This window comes from Alosa pseudoharengus, unplaced genomic scaffold (genome assembly GCF_046254945.1).
Source record: "Alosa pseudoharengus isolate Yale_2024_CS ecotype anadromous, Long Island Sound unplaced genomic scaffold, YU_APseudo_1.1 YU_APseudo_1.1_scf_21, whole genome shotgun sequence".
NCBI classification, from domain to species: Eukaryota; Metazoa; Chordata; class Actinopteri; order Clupeiformes; family Clupeidae; genus Alosa; species Alosa pseudoharengus.
The window spans coordinates 18,648,284-18,670,287 of record NW_027468674.1 but is presented as its reverse complement, the minus strand read 5'-3'; the positions used below and the strand labels follow the sequence as shown (position 1 = coordinate 18,670,287).

Here is a 22,004-nt window from a genome sequence, read left to right as displayed (position 1 = left end):
ACACACAACTTGGATTTGAAGCAATACCGCCACATCTAAATCAACATCATCCATTAATTTCCAAATTCCAGTCTTCACACCAACTTCACAGTTTTGCGTGACAAGCGGCAAGTGACCCAGCCATGATACCAGTGAAAGCCATCTTTCTCCAGCCATGATACCAGTGAAAGCCATCTTTCTCCAGCCATATGATACCAGTGAAAGCCATCTTTCTCCAGCCATATGATACCAGTGAAAGCCATCTTTCTCCAGCCATGATACCAGTGAAAGCCATCTTTCTCCAGCCATATGATACCAGTGAAAGCCATCTTTCTCCAGCCATATGATACCAGTGAAAGCCATCTTTCTCCAGCCATGATACCAGTGAAAGCCATCTTTCTCCAGCCATGATACCAGTGAAAGCCATCTTTCTCCAGCCATATGATACCAGTGAAAGCCATCTTTCTCCAGCCATATGATACCAGTGAAAGCCATCTTTCTCCAGCATGATACCAGTGAAAGCCATCTTTCTCCAGCCATATGATACCAGTGAAAGCCATCTTTCTCCAGCCATATGATACCAGTGAAAGCCATCTTTCTCCAGCCATGATACCAGTGAAAGCCATCTTTCTCCAGCCATATGATACCAGTGAAAGCCATCTTTCTCCAGCCATATACCAGTGAAATCCATCTTTCTCCAGAAGGCCCTCACAGGTACAGTGTGCATTGTTCTTACTCTTAAAAAAAAGACTCCATTGATGCACCCAGGAATATGTGTTTCTCCAAGTTATACCAAAAATGTATTTGTCAGATTTTTAATAAAGGGGATGTTTAATTAAGAGGTTCAGAAATAAGTTACACAGGACTAGTGAGAAACACATTTTAACAAACCCTGAAATATCAGCATTGCTGTAGGTCCTTCCCCAACTGACATATTGTCTCTTCAATTAATAAAATAAAATCACAATAAAATTAATAATAATAAAAAAAAGTTGTACAGCACTACGTCTGTCAAGATTTTGAAAAATAAATATACATGTTAATTTAATTTTTTTTTTAAATGTTACATGTCACAATAGAAGTTAGGATATGGAGGTGAGGAAGTCTTTTTTAAATATATATTACCAAAAAATAGATGTGATGGTCCTCCATATTGTCCACTATCAAATACATCACAACACCCCTTTTTACCCACTACTAATACTAAATGGACAATGTAAAATCTGCCGACTACACTGTGCATAATTAGAAATCTTAAATATGTACAAAACAAGAAAGTCAGTTCGACACTTCATCACCCCCGTTGTCTTCCAATCCCAGTGAGTATAATAATAATAATAATAATAATAATAATAACAATTTTTGAGTGGATCTGTGTACCTCTGTTTTTGTTGAACTAAACAGACTCAGTGTCACAGCTTTCACCTTCTTATAAATCAACAAAAAAACTGATCCATTGGGACAAATGAGTGAATTGTCTTCAGTTTGCCAAGTGAGAGGAGGATGACACTCAGTCAACACACAAATACAATCACCATCAATATCAGCCATGGAACAAGCCAGCTCCTTAGTGTTTCCCCTAAGTCATTAAAGGTGCTCTAAGCGATGCCACACGTTTTTTTAGGCTAAAACATTTTATGTCACTTACTGCAAACATCACCTAACCAACCGCTACCTGTCTGTCTCCAGAATACACTGTAAAAAAATGTGATCTCTGTGGACAGCCCAGGCTCCAAAAACGGCAACAAAAACAACCTGGGCAAACCTAGCCCATAAAAACATAAACTGTTCCAGCAAATCACAGACGAGATGCGTGTTTAGGAGAGTTTCAATTGCACGTGAGCAGCACGTGAGGGAGGGGGAGGAAGTAGCGAGCTAGCTCTCTGTTTTGTTTGAAAGTCAATAGAAGTGACGTTACCCAGCATTGCTTAGAGCACCTTTAAAAAACGACTCAAATTTAAATTAGTGTTGACATGAATACAGGTATGAAGCGTTTTTTTTTTTATATCTCAAACACAATTAAAAACCATCACTGGAGACCGTGTTTTCTGAAGCAGAAGCAACCATTTGTCTGTAGTCACCTCCACTTCAATAAAGGCAGTAAACTAACAAGCAAAACATTGCAACACATGAACTAAGAGACTTGGAAGTGATTCTGTATACTGTGATGCTACTGTACATCTTCAGTATCAATAAGAACAACGCACATATACTCACATACATCCTAGGCACGTTCCAATACCATAAACAAACTATACAGACACAGGATCTCCATTCAGCCAATCAGATGGCCTCAATAGCTGGACTCGGCCAATCAGGTGGCCGTGTGCCATGTATCCAATGAAATCGTGAGCTCCAAGCAGAACGTGGATTTTGTGTCCTCTCTAAATCAGCCACCATACCTTAGCACCACACATACCACATATTGCTCCAAAAAAGACAATACAATACTTGCATCTATACAATACCAATGGGACTTTTTTTAAAAAAAAAGGATGCTCTTTACAGATACGTTTTAAAACAGGGAGAACGGTCAATTCAACATTCTCTGCTTCACTTCAGAGGCCAGACATACAAACAAACTAAACCAGATGGAAAACAACACTGTCCATCTGGGAGCTGAGATTACCCATCCAAAATCCTGCTTTCAGTAAACTCCGATCAAAATCTCTTCAAATCTTAATCCAAGCCTGAGGCACAAGCTTTAAAAAAAGGAATAGTGAACAAACCTGTGTTCAATGAGCAGGCACACACGCGCACACACACACACACAACTCTATCTACACTGTTGGCAAAGACCTAATGTACTACACTGTACTGTGCTTCTAAATTCTATTTTGGATTCTAACGTTCTGAAGGCGGCACAGAAGGCACCACTGGGCCTTTGTCTCCTTTCACGCGACATCTTCTAAAGAGAGGGATAGGAGCCCACTGAGGGGAAAGCCACCCGTATATATGTGGGGCCTGAAGCATGCAGTAAGGATGGGGAGGCAGGGAGGGAGGGGAGGCTGGCTCCTGCACAGGCACTCTGGAGAGTGCAGAGAGCCTGAAAACCCAATGGCATGCTGGTGCCTGTGGGAGCTAACGTAACGCACTGTAGTGCCTGCGCTCCCATACACACAGAGAAAACTGGGGAGAAGCGGGGAGCGAGAGAGACAGAGAGAGAAGAGAGAGAGAGAGACAGAAGAGAGAGAGAGAGAGAGAGAGAGAAGGAAGGCAATAAGGACAATATATTATAGAGAAAGCGTGAGAGAGAGAAAGAGAGAGAGAGAGAAAAAGAGAGAAAGAAGGAAGGCAGAAGGACAAAATATTAGAGAGCGAGAGGACGGAGTCATTGCTCCCCTAGCCTGAAGGCAAATTGGGACATTATTGCCTTGGGAGCACATGGCCACTAGATGGCGATAAATGACAAAAATCAGATTCATTGTGCTGGTATTGACAGCTTAGCTACACCACAGAAGTGCTTCAGAAAACAAAACCAAAACCTAAAATCTCTTCCACAGCTCTTCAGTAGCAGGCTCTGCATAAAGGACTTTTTTGTGTGTATACATTGTGTGTATATAAACTCTCATATTTTGATATATATATTATATACTGTTTATATACGTATGTTTAGATATACTTCAGAGTCAAACCCATGCTACAGACACTAGAAGTTTCCTTCAGGATCGATGCAGATGAGATCATGAGTTGGAAGGTTACGATGAGTACCAGTCAGACGGGACCACCACCCCCCCCCCCCCCCCTCCCCACCCGGCCACCCGAGGGGTTCTCGGACCCCTGAGCTGTGGGGGTTCTTTTTGGACAGGCATGTGGACTCACAAGCAGGGGAGGAGCTGGACGAGAAGTCTGATGGACGTGTGGCCAGTGGTCAGTCGACAGGGGACGGAGCGGGGTGGAGATGGAAGGTGAAGAGAGTTCCGTTCGACGAGAGAAGATACGAAACTTAATAAATACTCTATATTCCACATCCCCCAGCAGGACATCACAAAAATAGGAGATTCTGAGTTTGTCTTTTTTTTAATTGTTTTGTTTTTTAGGGGGGGGGGGGGTTTTGGTATAAAAAAGGGGGAGACAAAGTGTTTTGATGAAGGCTCAGAGAGAGCAGAGACCTTTGCTGTGCCGGTAAAGGGTGTTACAAGTTCACACTCTGGCACTGTCGTCTCAGACCTTACAACACACACACACACACACACACACACACACACAGGTGTGTGCTAACAAATACACACACACACACACACACATCCTGGAGTGTGAGGGAGCATCTAGTGCACCTATTTTTGTACAAAAAACGATAGCCAACCCCTGCCCTGCCTTCATCCAATCACATATGGACATGCAGTGGGCAGTTCCACAGACAACACATGGGAGGAGCTTGGAGAGAGTGTGTGTGTGTGTGTGTGTGTGTGTGTGAGACGCGTGGTCAGCGCCGCGGGGTCAGTCGGCGCCGGTCTCCATGCCGTTGGGAGGAGACGCAGTCTCCCGAGGCGGAGGTGGACAGGCATCGTGGGTCGTCGGGGATCAGAGCTGGTGCACGATGCTGTCGGCGTGGTTGGCGCTGACTGGCTGAGGGCCGTCCTGCCGGAGACGCTGCCACTGGAAGGTGGTGCTGAGCGAGCCCACCTCGTCCTCCTCGCTCTCCTGCTCCTTAGCAAACTCCATGAATACCTACAGGCACGTGCACACACACACACACACACGCACGCACGCATGCGCGCACACACACACACACGCATGCGCACGCACACACGCACACACGCACACACACACACACACACACACACACACACACACACACACACACACACACACACACACACACACACACACACACACGCACACAGACGCACACACACGCAGAGACAAACAAGCAGGCACAAACACAAACACACAGCTTCAGTATCCCACAGACAGTGACCAGACATGGGTAGCTCACTGGTAATAGTTTAGCAACTCACTGCACTAGATATTCCTTCTAACAACCTCTTTCCCCTTTTTACAATTACAACACCACTCATCTTTCATTTCTTGGTACTTTTTACATTTTACAAAAAAAATGATGTTCTATATCTCATACTTTACTTTTACTATACTTTGTACATTTAAAACTACCGGTACTTACAAATCAGAGGCCCAATAACAGACTACTAAGCCTAATTAACCAGTGTAATATTGTGCACTACATAGCATTCATCTGAACCGATTGTAGTTCTGTCCAGTTTACACCAATAGCATGTACAGACTGAATCACTGACCTGTTCTAATGTAGACTGTGAGAAGTTGTACTCTTCAAAGTTGAAGTTTTGCTTTGCTGTAAGGAGGGATAAGAAATGCGGAGAAACCACAAGAGTTAAGACAACACAAAATCAGCTCCCTGTAAATTACCTAACACTCTATACATGTTTAATGACCCAACACAAATGACCCAAGGCTCCAGCGTTGGGTCATTTACTGAGAGCTGGGGAGGTGGCCTTCCCCATTGGCTCTTGCGGAGTGACAGCCACTCAAGAAATGACCTCACAGCATAGGAGATTAGTTCCCCTCTTTGAAACGGGGCGTAACAGAATCAGAATGAGAATCAGAATCAGAATGGGTGATCCCCGACTCACCGCTCTCCAGCTGGGAGAAGGCCTGGGCCAGAGACTTCACGTCCTCCATGGGAATCTTGTAAACCATCAGAGTGGCAAAACTGTGACACAATGAAAAAAGAGAGAGAGAGAGAGAGAGAGAGAGAGAGAGAGAGAGAGAGAGAGAGAGAGAGAGAGAGAGAGAGAGAGAGAGAGAGAGAGAGAGAGAGAGAGAGAGAGAGAGACAGCGGGATGTTACTGCTGCCCTTTGGGTTCCCACAAGTCAGTGGATTTGGGCTGCTCCTCACACGGCCCCTCACAAGGCTCATACATACACCGCTCGTCCAAATGATCAGACTGCAGACATATATACCTCCTTACTTAGACACACACACACATACACACACACACACAGTCATTTCCTGTGTATTAGCCGCATTGTGTATAAGCCGCAGGACAGTGTTTTATGCAAGTTGAAAAAACAAAACCATATTAATATTAACTGCCCCGTTGAATTAACCTCATAGCTGAAGAAATTTTGCAAAATCAATGTATAAGCCACGGCTAATAGTTGGGAAATTACGGTACAGTAGTACATATAAACCAACACAGATGCACAGACAGACACACACACCTACACATATACAGATAATCACTACAGAAATGCATGCATGCAACACAAACCCACACACACAACCACCCACACCGACCCACCCACACACACACACCCACCCACACACACCCACACAAACCCACACACCCACCCACACACAAACACCCTCCACACACACCTCTCTTGGCGTGCGGCGTGGGGGAAGATGCGGAGGATCTCCTTGTGGAGCAGCGCCACCTGCTGGAGCCCCGTGAGCTCCTCTCTCAGCTTGATCTCCAGGCTGTAGCCGCGCCCATACTTTCCCTTCAGGTGCTGGATGGAGCCAATACACCTGCACCACACGCACACACACACGCGCGCACGCACGCACACGCACGCACGCATACACACACACAGCCAAACCACACACCAAAGATCAGTTTGGGACAGACCCTCTTAGTTCTTTATATAACATTTACATATGACATTCTATTACATATATGACATTCTATTATACACACTACAGAGATGTACATAGAGCCATATAAGCCATTATATGTGTAGAAGACCACAGCAAAGGTTTGTAGGATAGTACAGGGAAGTGTGCTTTGGGTAGAGAATAATTTAGATGTGAACTCAGGAAGTTGGTTGTGGTTGGTGTGGTCACCTGAGCTGCCCCGACACCATGATGGCCACGCGGTCGCACACGGCCTCGGCCTCCTCCATGTAGTGTGTGGTCAAGATGGCGCCTCGCTGCTTGTTCTTAAAGGCGGCACGAATCGCCCTCCTGTCGAGAGAGACGCCAAGCCAACGCGGTCAGCTAAACAACAAACACACTCTATTGGCATGTCACCCAAAAAATCAAATGTTTGAGGCAGATTTGCAGCAAACTCGTGGGTGATTTGTGGGAAACAAATGAGTTCACTAGAAGTTTGCCAATATTGGCCGCTAGAGGCAAACTTCCAGCAAGTTCTGACAACAATGAGAAGTTTGCCACTAGTGGCAAATGTGTTCACCAGTGATTTGCCACCACACTTAGCCAATATTGGCAAACTTCCAGTGAACTTCTGGTGTCAAACCTAATTTGGATATGACATTGCTGCAAATTTGTTGCAACATTGCCAAAAATTAACTGCAACTGTTTGCCAGAAATCTAATTTGCATGTGAAAATATGACCTTGTCGCAAATTTATTAATTCACTGCATTAAGGCAGGGTTCTGAAAACACCAAAACGGCAGCCCTACGCAACACTCGGACCATAATAATTTGATTAATTCTAACAAAGTTCCATCTTGAATCTATAAAAATGTTTTACTGCTGTGATTTTTCAGAATGCCTGAGATGTTTCTAGCATACATCAAACTGATATGGAAGAGCTTCGTGTTACGCTCTGAAAGTTCAAAGGTCAGCTCCTAAGCTTGACGTTGGCGGTGCCAAGCCATAACAAACAATAGAAAGTCTGCCACTTGACACTGGTCAGTGAGACCCCCGCCTAAAGCCCCGCTGCCCAGAGCTACTCGTGCATTCTTCAGCTCCATCCTCAGTGATTGGAGCAGACCTTACGTCCACATTCTTATGTCAACATATCTAAACAAGCTTAAGCCAAATCACACTCAGAGAGAGAGAGCGATAAAGAGAGTGAGTGATGATGAGAGAGACAGTTAGATTTGTGTGTGTGTGTGTGTGTGTGTGTGTGTGTGTGTGTGTGTGTGTGTGCGTATACAAGCAAGAGACAGAAAGAGAGAATAAATGAATAAATGGGTGTGAGTATGTGTGTGTGTGTGTGTCTATATAGTGAGTGAGTGAATGAATGAATGAATGAATGAATGAATGGGTAAGAGTATGTGTGTGAGTATGTGTGTGTGTGTGTGTGTCTACATAGAGAGTGAGTTAGTAAGTGGAGTGAATGAATGAATGAATTAATGGGTGAGCGTATGTGTGTGTGTGTGTGTCTATAGTGAGTGAGTGAGTGAATAAATGGGTGAGCGTATGTGTGTGTGTCTATAGTGAGTGAGTGAGTGAGTGAATAAATGGGTGAGCATATGTGTGTGTGTCTATAGTGAGTGAGTGAATAAATGGGTGAGCGTATGTGTGTGTGTCTATAGTGAGTGAGTATGTGTGAAAGAGGGTGATGGAGGAGATCAGAGGGATCTGAGTGATGTTGAGTGGAACTCTGGGAAGGATTGCGGGACTGATCTCCTCACCACATCCTCTGCTTGGACTTGGGGTCCATCCCAGTGGACGGCTCGTCCAGCAGCACAATCTGCGGATTACCCAGCATGCTTATGGCAAAGCACAGCTGCAGGAGAAAAATACACACAAACACAAACATTCATATCACCACATTAGAAACAAATGAATACATAAAAACATCAGGACATACAATCATGTGAACGTACACACAAAAAAGGGCACCAAAAATAAATCATAAATTAATTTTAAAAACTATTCTTCTTCCTGCAGCACACAAATAAAAGAGTTTATATTAGTGTTGGGATGGTGGGAAGGGAACCTTGTGGTCTATATTTAAAGCCCAGTGTATTCTTGATTCCCACTTCAAACGAGGGCATAGTCTGTGCTCTCTCAGTGACTAAGGCTTGAGTCATTGCCAGCGGTGCTATAAATTCTCCTCAGAGTTCTTGGTCCTCCTCTCCTCTTGGGTGGCACAGGGAAGGGGGAGCCAGAGAGAGGCCCGGTGGATGCAGTGTAGGGCTGGGCAGGGTTGGTTCACTCATGATGGGAGCCCTGGGGCTTTGGAGCTGAGCTAGTGGAGGTTATGAAAGTGCTGGCTGCGAGGCGCTGGGGACCTTTGGTTAACTCACCTTTCGTTTGATCCCTCCCGAGAGGTTCTTGGCCTGCTTGTGGAGGTGCTCCTTCAGCTCCAGTGCGTTGACCACGCTGTGAATGTCAGACACACACACACACACACACACACACACTTATAAAATTGCGTTTGATTGGGGAACTGACCCCAATCATCTACACACCAGAAGAAAGAAATGTGGAAGAAACGTGGAAAAGGCACAAGACACAAAGAGAGGCAGAAAGAATAAAAGAGAAGGTGAAAAGATGAAGGACAGAGAAGAGAAGAGAACAGAAGAGAGAAGAGAAGAGAAGAGAAGAGAAGAAAAGAGAGAGAGAGAGTCAGGGCAGGGGCTACATCACCAGCAAGAGATAGATGATGTGAGAGAGAAGAAGTGAAAAGGGAGAAAGACAGAGTAAAGGAAAAAAATGAGAGAGAAGAAGGGGAGAAGAAGTGAGAAAGAAGGATTGAGAGAAAGAAAAGAGAAGAGAATAGAAGAGAAGAGAAGAGAAGAGAAAGAGAGAGGAGGTGAGGTTCTGTTACCGTCGGATGATGCCAGGCACGTCCTGTGTGCGGAGGCCCTTGATGGCGGCGTAGATGTGCAGGTGCTCCTGTAGGGTGACGCGCGGCCACAGCGGGTTGACCTGGGGACAGTAGCCCACGTGCTCCAGCTGGCTGTCCACGGGACGGAAATCTGTGCTGTAGTCGCCCATCAGGATCTGTACACACACACACACACACACACACACACACACATGACGGCCTTGTTTGTGTATGCAAACCTGGCCAATAAAGCTAATTCTGATTCTGATTCTGAAATCTGTGCTGTAGTCGCCCATCAGGATCTGGGGAGAGCACAGACCGGTAGGACAGGCAGGCTAAAGTACCGCACATGGATCCAAATGATGGCGTCGCTGTTTTGTTGATTTATACAGTAAATGTACGGTGTTACGCATCAGGGCCTGTTTACTTGCATTATGTAAAAGATCAGGAAGAGAGAAACCTCTTAAAAGTCAGCAGGGTTCCCACTCTAAGTCAAATGTAAAATTCCATGACTTTTCACATGACTAATTTGAAACTTCAAATTCAAAACTTTGTTCAAATTCATACATTTGAAGTTTCCCTGATATTCCATGACTTTGCCCCAAAAATGATAAAATTCCCTGACTTTCCAAAATTCCATGATATTCCAGAAATTCCATGACCAGTGGGAACCCTGAATCAGATAAAAACAAACAGACTGAAACAAATTCAGCTGAGCTCATACACGTGTACAAGACACACAAATACACACACAGAGAGAGAGAGAGAGAGAGAGAGAGAGAGAGAGAGAGAGAGAGAGAGAGAGAGAGAGAGAGAGAGAGAGAGAGAGAGAGAGAGAGAGAGAGAGAGAGAGACCCCCCCCACACACACACCTGTCCAGCGGTGGGGTCAGTGTCTCCAGCCAGCATGTGCATGATGGTGCTCTTCCCTGCTCCATTGGGCCCCAACAGCCCCAGCACCTCACCTGCACAGGGAAGGGCAGAGGTCAGAGGTCAAAGGTTAAAGGTTAAAGGTTAAACCACCAAAGGTCAAAGGTTACATCAGTCTGGGCAGGGGCTACATGATCAGCATGAAGAAAGGCAGGGAGATGAGGGGAGAGAACAGAAAGAAGAGAGAGGGAGAAGAAGTAAGAAGAAAGGATTCAGAGAGAGAAAGAGGAGGAGAGAATAGAAGGATAGAGAGATCAGAGAGGAGGAGGAGGGAGAGGAAGGTGTGTGATGGGGAGAGGGCTTACCTTTGCGGACGCAGAAGGAAATGTTCTTGGTGGCCACTCTCCTCTTCTTACTGAAAGAGAAGCCCTCACGTCGGTCTTTAAACTGCTTCCTCAGGTTACTCACAACAATCACTGGTTTCTGAGGAAACACACACACACACAATCAATAATTGCACATAAATACTAAATATACTTGTACATTTATCACAGAATATGCCATATGATCATGATGTCATTGTTCATGGTGAACACAGATGATTGTAATCCCAAGCCCACTCACATTTACATACAACCACAGACATTCATTTACCAACCATTTGTATGGAGACGCGCGCGCACACACACACACACACACACACACACACACACACACACACACACACACACACACACACACACACACACACACACACACACACACACACACACACACACACACACACACACACACACACACACACACACACACACACACACACACACCTCTTCGCAGCACTGGCAGGTGAGGGCCTCTTTGACACGCGCCTTCTCCACCATCACGTCCTCGTCCTCGTCCAGGTTCTCCTCGGGGTTGCGCTGAACTTTGCCCTTCGGCTTGGACGAGATCCTAAGACCCCCGCACGCAACATCACAGACGTCAGAGCTAAGCAGCACATCCAAAAGGCCAAACATTTTCTCAACCGTGGTCTGTCCCTTGTTCCATAGTGACAAGATCTAAATACTCTACCCCGAAGCACCAGGTTTAACATACCATTCATTGAATTTCACCAAAACAAGCTCTATTTTTTAAGTGTCAAAGGTATAGGTTTGTGTATATGTGTGTGTGTGTGTGTGTGTGTGTGTGTGTGTGTGTGTGTGTGTGTGTGTGTGTGTGTGTGTGTGTGTGTGTGTGTGTGTGTGTGTGTGCATGTATGTGTGTTAGTGCTAACCTGCAGAGCTGGTCATTCTTCATGGTCTTGCCTCCATAGCGTAGCTCCAGCCATCGCAGCAAGAACAACAGCAGGATGCACTGCAGGTAGGGCTAGAGAGAGAGAGGGGGACAGAGAGAGAGAGAGAGAGAGAGAGAGAGAGGGATAGAGAGGGAGGTGGGGGTTATATTTAGCCATTTTTGCCTGTTGAAAAAACACCTTGCTGACATATTTTGCATTAATCCTACATTTACATATGCTTAAGCAATATTAGAGAGAGAGTGAGAGAGAGAAAGAAAGAGGGAGAGAGAGAGGGGGGGAGGGGGGAGAAAAGAGAGAGAGAGAGAGAGAGAGAGAGAGAGAGAGAGAGAGACTTATTACAGTGACATGTGACATAATCCACCCAACAGCAGACGCCACTTACAGCAAGCACAGCGATCAGCAGGCCTTTCCAAAGCAGCTCGTCTTCCACAATGGACGGAATGAAGGTTGCCTAGGAGACAGAAAACAAAACACACACTCTCACTAATGCACCAGGGCATGTGAAGTGGACGTTACAGAAGTGATATTGGAAGTGCTGTTGAGGATTGTGCCCTTCCTAGCAGCTTGAACAGATGCCATATATGGTAAACTGTGTAGGTTGTTATGATTGTGACATTTAATGCACTCACTAACAGACCCATGTATGTATACAGTAAACATAAAGGGCCCCTGATTTAGATGCAGGGCAAAGTGCAAAGTCTAAAGTCTAACAACTAAAGCTTGCTCAATAACTACGCAAAATCTATTTGCAAATTTAATTTAATGAGAAAAATCCTAAATACAAACGTCGGTGGGCCAGCTAAAAGCTGTCTCACGCCACATGACGCCGTTAGTTCATGCACGAGAGCTTTGCTCATAGACTGGCTTTGCACTTTGCCCAGCCTTTAAATGAAGGGCCCGTGGTGTTTGTGTGCTGCAGGCTGGGTGGGGGTGAGTGGGGCCCACCTTGGTGACGCAGTTGAGGCAGCCCATGAGGGGGTAGAGGGGGTTAAAGAAGCACAGGGTGCTGTGGAGGATCCGCGTCACGCTGCCCCAGTCGTTCACAAACGTCAGCTGCACCGTGGAGGCTGACACCACACACACCTGGGGCGCACACACACACACACACGTAAATACACACACACACACACACGGAAACTTTATCTAGGTTCCTTCATTGGGGTCCTTACATTAAATGCTTTTTTTGTCTGCATTTACCACTCAGTTGAACTCAATTTCATTCATGGAAAGACCCAGTCACAATTTCAGAATATACTTTCTGTTACAACACATCACACTATGCATTCTGGTAACACTGACAATTCTGCCCTGATTGTGCAATTTAGCATCTTTTTGGTCCAAATGTGTATGAAAGGTGCTCTGTGTATGAAAGGTGCTATACAAATAAAGTCAAGTTTATTTATATAGCGCATTACATAAACAGATGTGTATGAAATGTGCTTTTAATAAAGCTTATTATTATTATTATTATTATTATTATTATTATTATCATCATCATCATCATCATCAACTGTATTCTGCACAGGTCGCTGTATCTGTGTGCATCCTCCTCATGCTCACCATCATGGACACCACGGAGAAAAAGTCCCTGTTGCTCTGGACTCTGGTGAACATGAACGACACACAATAGGTGAAGAGGATCATGGCTGGACCGAAACCAATCAGACACAGCACCTGGAGGGAGAAAGAAAGAGAGAGAGAGGGGGGGTGGAGAGAGGGAGAGAGAGAGAGAGAGAGAGAGAGAGAGAGGGGGAGATGGAGAGAGAGAGGGGGGGGGAGAAGGAGACATGGAGGTAGAGAAAGGGAGAGGAGACAGCAGGCCATTTGGATCAATAAAGTTAATTAAATCCACAGCGCAATCATCCTTAAGGAGCAGAGCTAGCAATTTCCCTCTCCAGGATCGATGCGTAGCTCTTTAAGTGTGCAGTTGTTCTCTATGGGGGCCTGAATTGTAATGTGCTCAACTTCATGATTAGTCATTTCCCTTGTGTGTGTTTGTGTGTGTGACTGAGCGAATGGGTGTATCTTTCTTACTAACTTGTGCTCTCACTCACTCAAATGCATCTGTGTGTGTTCACCTGTGTAAGCATAGAATGACTAGTGTGTTTGCGTGTTCATATGACACTACGTGTGTGTGTGTGTGTGTGTTCATATGTCACTACGTGTATGTGTTCATATGTCTCTACATGTGTGTGTGTGTGTTCATATGGCTTTACATGTGTGTGTGTGTGTGTGTGTGTGTGTGTGTGTTCATATGTCTCTACATGTGTGTGTGTGTGTGTGTGTGTGTGTGTGTGGGGGGGGGGGGGGGTGTGTGTGTGTGTGTGTACTGACCACAGCGGTGAGGTTACTGGAGGTGAGGAGTTTGGTGGAGTGGAAGGAGAAGAGGGTGCAGGTCATGCACGTCAGGATGACGTAATAGAACGGAATGTCGATGGCCGCCTGACCACACCAGTACGCCGATGGAACCAGACCTGAGATCCGCAGCGTTGAACGGCACTTGATCTGCAACCCAAACCAGACAGACAAGCTCTAGAACATGAAATTCTGTCCAAGAATACAGGAAACAATTGTCAATAGAACTGTAAAATTCCCGTGCAAATTGTCTAGAATTGCTTGTCAGAACTCTTTAGTTTTGTTTTAGTTTTAGTTTTTTAGATTTATATAAAAACAATCATATTACAGCTCCAATTACTAATTTTCCCGTGAAATTTCTCCATACCCTTGTTTCTTTTTTCCATACTTATCCAGACCTAGAAATTACTCAAATCAAATTCCATAGTTTTCCAGGTTTTCCCAGAGCCTTATATCTCTAGGGCTCTGGGTTTTCCATACTGTGTAGGAACCAAAGATTCTAGAGCGGAGCGTAGCACTCTAGAATCTTTGGTAGGAACCCTGTAATTATTTAGCAGAATACTACAAACAGTGCTGCTTAAATTGAATCTACAGCTAGTGTTAGCGAGGGCGTGCTGACAGCGCCAGAGAGCGGGCGTGTATTCGGACAGTCCACCTCACCTCCCGGTCTCGGGTGTGGTCCATGGCGAAGTACGCCGGCATTCCAGCAGCCAGCATCCCCAGGATCACCGCCTCGATGTAGACCAGCGCGTAGGACGTGGAGTCGGGGAGTTGCTAGACAAACAATATTGGTGGTGGTGAACATCGGGAAACACAGAGGAAGCTCGTCATGAATTGTCTAGCTAGCTCTCAAAGGTGTGCTCTGCCTATAGCAGGTAAGAGGGACACTACCTACAGGGTTACAAACAAAAAGGGCAAAGCCACATGACCTAGTGGAAATTACAGGTGAATAGTGGACACACAAAGAAAATGAGCATCTTAATGTTTAACGTAGAATGCATAATATAGAAATGTTCAACAGGTGGAATAACGGCCGGTTCACATAAATATATAAATATAGCAATAAGGACAAAAAAACATCACTCTAGCTAATACGAATGATGACCACACATAAACTATAACAAGAACATAAGTACATTGTAGTAGTTTATGTGTGGACATAGTCACTCGTTATAACTATCTTTATAGTTATCGGTCCTGGTGTGAACGGCCCTAGAGGCACTACAGAGCTGGCCTTACAGTACAGCAGCTGAAATGAGGTCAGAAGAACTGAATCCTCCCAAGGAGGTCATATGAAACCAACGAGGTCTCTCGGAGTCTGGGGTCACTCACGTAGTCGAAGGGTTTGGCCCAGGTGTTGATGCGCCCGGTGCCGTTGAGACCCTTCAGCAGAGCATTGCTCAGTACGTTGACCACCATGGGCAGAGAGTGCACCGTGGTGCTGTTAAACGCCAGACAGTAACTAAAGCCCTGAGAGACAGAGAGGGAGCGAAGGAGAGGGAGGAAGAGTGTGAGAGAGAGGGGGAGAGAGAGAGAGAGAAAGAGAGAGAGAGGGAAAGGGGGAGGAAGAGGGAGGAAGAGTGAGAGAGAGAGGGAGAGAGAAAGAGAGAGAGATGGGGAGATGGGGAGAGAGAGAGAGAGAGAAAGGGGGAGGGAGGAAGAATGAGAGAGAGAGAGAAAGCGGGGGGGTAGAGATTGCAAGAGAAAGGGAGAAAGAGCAGGTAAGAGTGAAAGAAAGGGAAGTAGAGAGAGAGGGAAGTAGATAGAAAAAGGTAGAGAGAGGGGGAGAAAGAGAGAGGGCAAAAGAGTGTGGGATGAACAACGTGTAGGGAATTAGACGTGTAAAATAGCAGTGAGTCAACATGTGTCATAAGACAAAAAGAGAAAGAGGGCAAGGAACAGAAATCATATTCCACACAACAGAACACAGAGCAAGATGGATGCTCATCTAGGATTTCTTAATTCTGATTTTGTGAAATAGTCCTCAGGTCAAGAGGTATAAATGACTAAACAAACAGCAAATATTAGTGAAGTGGAGAGAGATGGAGACACAGATACTAAGGCGGGCAGAGAGACAGCTACTGAGATGGCCAGAGAGACAGCTACTGAGATGGCCAGAGAGACAGCTATTGAGATGGCCAGAGAGACAGCTATTGAGGTAGGCAGAGAGACAGCTATTGAGGTAGGCAGAGAGACAGCAGAGAGACAGCTATTGAGATGGGCAGAGAGACAGCTATTGAGATGGCCAGAGAGACAGCAGAGAGACAGCTATTGAGGTAGGCAGAGAGACAGCTATTGAGATGGGCAGAGAGACAGCTATTGAGATGGCCAGAGAGACAGCAGAGAGACAGCTATTGAGGTAGGCAGAGAGACAGCTATTGAGATGGGCAGAGAGACAGCAGAGAGACAGCTATTGAGGTAGGCAAAGAGACAGCTATTGAGATGGGCAGAGAGACAGCTATTGAGATGGCCAGAGAGACAGACGGCTGCCTGCTTCAGATATTGATGCTTCAGCTCCCTCTCTACCAGGTAATGATGACTGTCAGATTCAGAAGAACCTCTTGACTACAGAGGGCTCAACTTGAGAGCGCGCACACACACACACACACACACACACACACACACACACACACACACACTTCAGCCAGTGCTAGTCCCCCAGTGTGAGAGGCAGGTGAAGGGCTCCCATTTCAGACTGATCTAATTCCGGACACTGCCGAGAAGAGGAGTGCCTACAGTCGGCTCACCGCTTCAAAGGCTTCCCACTCACTCTCCTCTCTAGCCGTCTTCCAAACCCAAACACACACACACACACACACAGACACATACACTTTCATTAACCTGCCGTCTTTTCTGACACACACACACACTGACACGCGCACACACACGCGCGCGCACGCACACGCACGCACACACTCTGGTCATTCTGGATAATCAACAAACTGAAATGAATCCTCCAATATAACAAAAATGAGGAACAAGTAAGCTAACAGACCTCTTTAGAACAGGGTCATTTCACGTCAATTGAACCAGGGCCCACGCACTTAGGTTTCAAAAAATTCTGAAAAAATTATCAGGTGTACGTATGTTACCCAGGAGACACACTGTAAAATTACTCTTATGTAAGATCAATACTTTCCAAGATACAGCCAGTTTTACAGGGGGAGGGGGGTGTCGATTTTGGTCGGCCTCTTATTTTTGTCAATGTTCACAAGCCCACAGCGCAAGAACTAAACCATGTAGGAGGCTCAAATTTTGCATGCTGGTACATAAATAGGAATAGTATGTAGCAAAATTGTTACGTTTGGTCTGGATGATCCTGCATGGTCATAGCAGTCCCTCAAAGTTGATCAAATCTTTTTGGGAGTTTTTGGCTGGGCTCTGTTTAGGCCTTCAGATGACGTATTTGTTCTCAACACAGGCTTTTGATTTTTCTCCCTTATTGAGATAAGTACAAACACCCTCAGAAAAAACAATAAACAGAAACGAAACTCTATCAGTGTTTGAACAGCAGACCTCACAAATCTGAAAAAAAAATTTGGATCTCATTTTCAGAGCACCCTAAGACCTTGTGGGAATGTACGAAGATTTTTTTTATATTTCTTTCTTTATTCTCCATGATTCCTTCTTTTTAAAAACACCAATTTGACTTGTCTTATGCGAATCTTTCTTCTTTATTTTCCACACTAAATATGGACAAAATGTACTTTTTTCCAATAATGACAAACATAATAACTGAAAGAAAAAACATCAGAAATAAATCATCAGAGGCAGATGAAGCACAAAACAAACATGGTACTTCATTTTACAGCATTATCATTCATAGCATTTAATCATAACTAGCCTCATTTTCGTTTCATTTGAAGTGCAGAGTGTAGAGCAGCTTTGTCTTTGAGATCAAGGTGGTACTGCCTCCCACTGACAGTTGCAGGTGCACTAAGGAATGCAATGAGGCACTGTAATGGCATCCAACAAATATCCTCTCTAGATGGCCAATGGAAAGATGGTGCGGGATAGTGTGGGTGCATGAAACATATCTCGATGTCTGATTCTGCTTCACTCTTGTCACGAATCATACCAATCCAACAGTTGTCATCATATATGCACCCAACATAGCCTCCAATACGACACTGGTCTAATGTGACAGACACTGTTGATGCAGCATTAGTGTGATCAGGCATCTCAATTGTTTCTTCAGTAAATAACTGTCTTCCCCAGACACCCGACTTACTTTGAGTCTGCCGTCCATTGTAGGGATGTAACAGTGGTATTGCCGAGTACCAGGTACTCTTTTGGCCTTGGAGAATCGCATCCTCTGTTCAGCAGTATGAGATATGACCTCTTCATTTGATATGAAAAGAAAATGGACATTTTTTATATGTCCTACGCCCCACTCATATAAATCTGCTGGTGTCAGAATGTGTCCTGAAGTTGCTGCTTGGAGACTGGCTTTTGCTGCTTCCCTTTTAATAGTGCCACCCACACCATCACAGACATTCGTGCCATGGGATGTAGCAAAAAAATGCCATTCGGCTTCAAATCCAAAATCACGCTGGTGACACACAAGATTCACAAAGTTCTTGAAATTTTTATACTGAGATGGAGCTCCATCTGAGAAGTAAAAAAATTTGCTTACATGGGGTGCTGTCTTTTGCAGGTAGCTCAGGACATCCTTCTGGAATCTGTGCACAGTTATTGTGTCATGTTGCAGACAATCGCTTATGACACACATGCTCTCATGTTGCAGTTCACCAAGCTGCTTGAAATAAGCAACGAATGGATGAAGTGTTGCTTGGGAATTCTCCCAGTGAAATCCCTGAACTGCATCTTGTACCACAAATCTATAATTCTCTGCAAAATCCAGGATAATTATTGCTTCATTTTGTCCCAGCTGTTCTTTTAAGGTGGACAAGAATGCCGCTTGGTGTTTCGAGATGAAATGATGACTTGTCAGTTGGTCAGTGTTCTTCACAACAGTATCAACAAAATCCACCAACGTGCTAGAGCATGTTTGAAGTGTGGTGCGATCAGTTGAAACTCATTGCTTGAACACATCATAATCATCAGCCATTTCATCTACTTCACACAAGGTCTCCAGGTATCTCTTGAGTACACCAACCCCAGGGCAGCATGGACATCTGTGCACCATACAAAGTTTTGATGTTACTGAACACAAAAGCTTTGCCATCAGGTCATGGTAGGTGATCCTCTGGTCTCCACTTGGCAGGGCAGCCAGCATTAGTTTTATGTTTTGATGAATTTGGCACACACATACAGAATGTGTTCCTCGACACCCCACAGTGATGCAGTGACTGGGTCGAAGTATACAGAACTTTGACAGTCCTATTTTGTCTTCAGGATATAATTTTCAAAGAGTTCATTCAAATTCATCAGGATCAGTCGTTTTTGCTTGTGTTCCCGCACTCCTGTGTCACTGGACTTAACAGACTTGTAGTCCTTTGCCCCTGGAAGTAATCTGGTGAATTCATCATTGTCATAGAAAGTTTTGACTCTTGCTTCAATTTCTGGTGATATACGTTTCCCTCTCTGCGCCTCAGGTTCTGCAAGGGTACCATGCTCTTGCCGTAATTTCCGGGCAGCTTTCACCTTGTATGGACACACATTCAATTTCTGCTACTTTCTCCACAGTCCAGCTGTCAGGTACCAGAGTAAGGAGTTGGATCTGCATTTGCCTTGGAGACACCGCAATCTTTTCTTTCAGCAGGTCCATCAGAATGTCCATGTCCTTGCAATTTGAGCATTCTTCTAATGTGGATGATGGCACACCACAAGCCAAGGAAATCTTCATCACAAGGGCCTTATTAACTTCCGTTGCTTTTCTTTTGGCATAGCTTGACATATTATTTTGACTGACTCGAGAAGGTCTGACAGGAGACACTCCAAGTTCGTTTAGGCTGGTGTTCAGTGTTGATACCTCTGAAGGTTGGAATTCCATTATAGTGACCTCTTCTGTTGGTTCCATTGGAGTGATATGCAGGGCCTTGAGCTTTGACCAACAATTGTAACACATTTTTTGACCAGGAATAAGGCTTACTGAAATATCACTAAGCACATTCAGTTGGTCAGTATCCTCCTTCCTCAGAGTTTTGAGGTTTTTTGTTATTGCCTTCAAATGTTGCCTCAGTGGGTCAATACACTTTTTTTGCAGGAATTCATATTTCTCAATGTAGAGTTTCCTATGATGAATGCATATTGTTGCTAGCCTAGAAATCTAGACGCACCCTAGCGGCGGCAAATTAATTTGCTCAGCTTGTACGTCTAGTATCGAACCATAGGAATTTCTATTGGCTTAACACCGTGGATGACGGCCAATCACAGCGCTCTATTTCGTTAGAGAGTATTAAGGCGGGCTTAACAGGATAACGACATCCTGCGACGGTGAACAACAAGGAAGGTGGCTATGGCAAACGAAGAGCGGTTGTTTGAATCGGCGTTGGCGTCAACTTTGGAGGAGTTGGACTTGTGCTTTTCTTTGAAAGTAGATCAACACAATGCACTTAAGTCATTCCTTTCGAAGAAGGATGTATTTGCCGTTTTGCCGACCGGATACGGATATGGTCGTAGCGCTGGCCTATTGCATGCCTAGGCAGTTTGAAAGACAATTCTCTGCCCGCCCCTTGGATTAAGCGAGGTGAATGATTCGATGCCAGACTATACATGTCAATGATATAGGATGGCCCGCCAGGCTATATTGTTGCATCTGGTCCAGCTTCATTCCGTGATCGGAGAATTAGGAGTTCAACATCAGTTTCTGGCAGATCACTCAGCCTCAGGAGGTCATGCTTCCTTCAAATAGATGTGACAATATATTTGTAAGACATTATTCCAGAGTTGAGTCATTAACTAATAAATTAAGTGAAAAAAATACTACTAATCTGGTATAATGAGACAGATGGCATTCACTTTCAGCAGAACCAAAAGTACAGCTTGGAAGATTTGTGGCTATTTTAAGATTATGGAGGTTCACAGCACCAAACTATTCTGAGTAGGGGTGTAAAGATTAACCGATACGTATCGGTATCCGTTTTTAACGTGTAAGATACGGCTACATCGATATGTGAAGCCCCGTATCGGAATAAAACTGAAATGAACCGGTCGTTATATCGATTTACTTGTTACAAATCGGTTCATAACCTTTTCTGCTCGCTCAAAGTCAAAGTCAAAGTCAAAGTCAGCTTTATTGTCAATTTCTTCACATGTTCCAGACATACAAAGAGATCGAAATTACGTTTCTCACTATCCCACGGTGGAGACAAGACATATTTTAACAATTTTAAGTCCACAGACAAACATAACATTCAAGTAAACAAAAAAGTAAGTAAATAAGTAAATAAGAGGGCACATATAATGAAAAAATAAGAGCAGCAAAATTTGGTTGAAATTGTGCATAGACAGTCAATAAAATAAAATACTAGTGCAAAGTCAGGCCAATAAGAGGCTGAGGTAGTTCTGTTTGACCTAAGTAAGAAATAAAGTGGCATAGTGGTGCAAGTTATGTAAGAGCAGCAGAAGTGTTGTGTTTCCAGGACAACAACAACAAGTTGCAAAGTGTACAAGTGTGCAAGTGGAGTGGTGCAGGCGGCCATTTGTGGGTCCAATGTCCAGGATGTTATGTAGCTGAGGGTGGAGGGGGGAATCAGACTCTGATTTACGTTGCAAGCAGCGCGTTCATCCCACTTCCTGTTTTGAAACTACACGTGGCACGGATTTGTGGGTAATGAAGTTCGTTTTGGGCTACACTCATTGCCCAAAGTAGTCAAAGGACTTTATTACCCATACATCTACTGCAACTTAAGCACGTGACAACTCGCACTCTGTCGGTGTTTGACAGTTTTTACTCATTTGTTTGTCAAAATCTAGCGCGAAATTAAACACTTACTATAGCATTCCTAAACGGAAACGATAGTCATTAGAGTAGCCTTACGTTTGATGAAGGGATTTCCTTAAAGTTAAAGAATAATTTGACCCTTGCTGCTA

General features: G+C 44.6%; 1 protein-coding gene across 1 annotated transcript in view; it reads right to left on the bottom strand.

Annotated features, from left to right (window-relative positions):
* Nucleotides 1-4,031: 4,031 nt before the first annotated feature.
* The window catches only part of abca5 (ATP-binding cassette, sub-family A (ABC1), member 5), a 51,953-nt gene continuing 33,980 nt past the window's right edge, over nt 4,032-22,004 (bottom strand). The window contains exons 22-39 of the mRNA XM_076298056.1: nt 15,339-15,476; nt 14,667-14,780; nt 13,986-14,156; nt 13,212-13,325; nt 12,597-12,734; nt 12,034-12,102; nt 11,631-11,722; nt 11,185-11,308; nt 10,723-10,840; nt 10,361-10,452; nt 9,489-9,664; nt 8,965-9,040; nt 8,347-8,441; nt 6,809-6,928; nt 6,341-6,493; nt 5,592-5,671; nt 5,238-5,293; nt 4,032-4,650 (exon numbers count right to left, since the gene is read on the bottom strand). Coding sequence (XP_076154171.1) covers nt 4,504-4,650; nt 5,238-5,293; nt 5,592-5,671; nt 6,341-6,493; nt 6,809-6,928; nt 8,347-8,441; nt 8,965-9,040; nt 9,489-9,664; nt 10,361-10,452; nt 10,723-10,840; nt 11,185-11,308; nt 11,631-11,722; nt 12,034-12,102; nt 12,597-12,734; nt 13,212-13,325; nt 13,986-14,156; nt 14,667-14,780; nt 15,339-15,476 — 2,073 coding nt within the window. The 3' untranslated portion in view covers nt 4,032-4,503. The remainder of the gene's footprint in view (nt 4,651-5,237; nt 5,294-5,591; nt 5,672-6,340; nt 6,494-6,808; nt 6,929-8,346; nt 8,442-8,964; nt 9,041-9,488; nt 9,665-10,360; nt 10,453-10,722; nt 10,841-11,184; nt 11,309-11,630; nt 11,723-12,033; nt 12,103-12,596; nt 12,735-13,211; nt 13,326-13,985; nt 14,157-14,666; nt 14,781-15,338; nt 15,477-22,004) is intronic.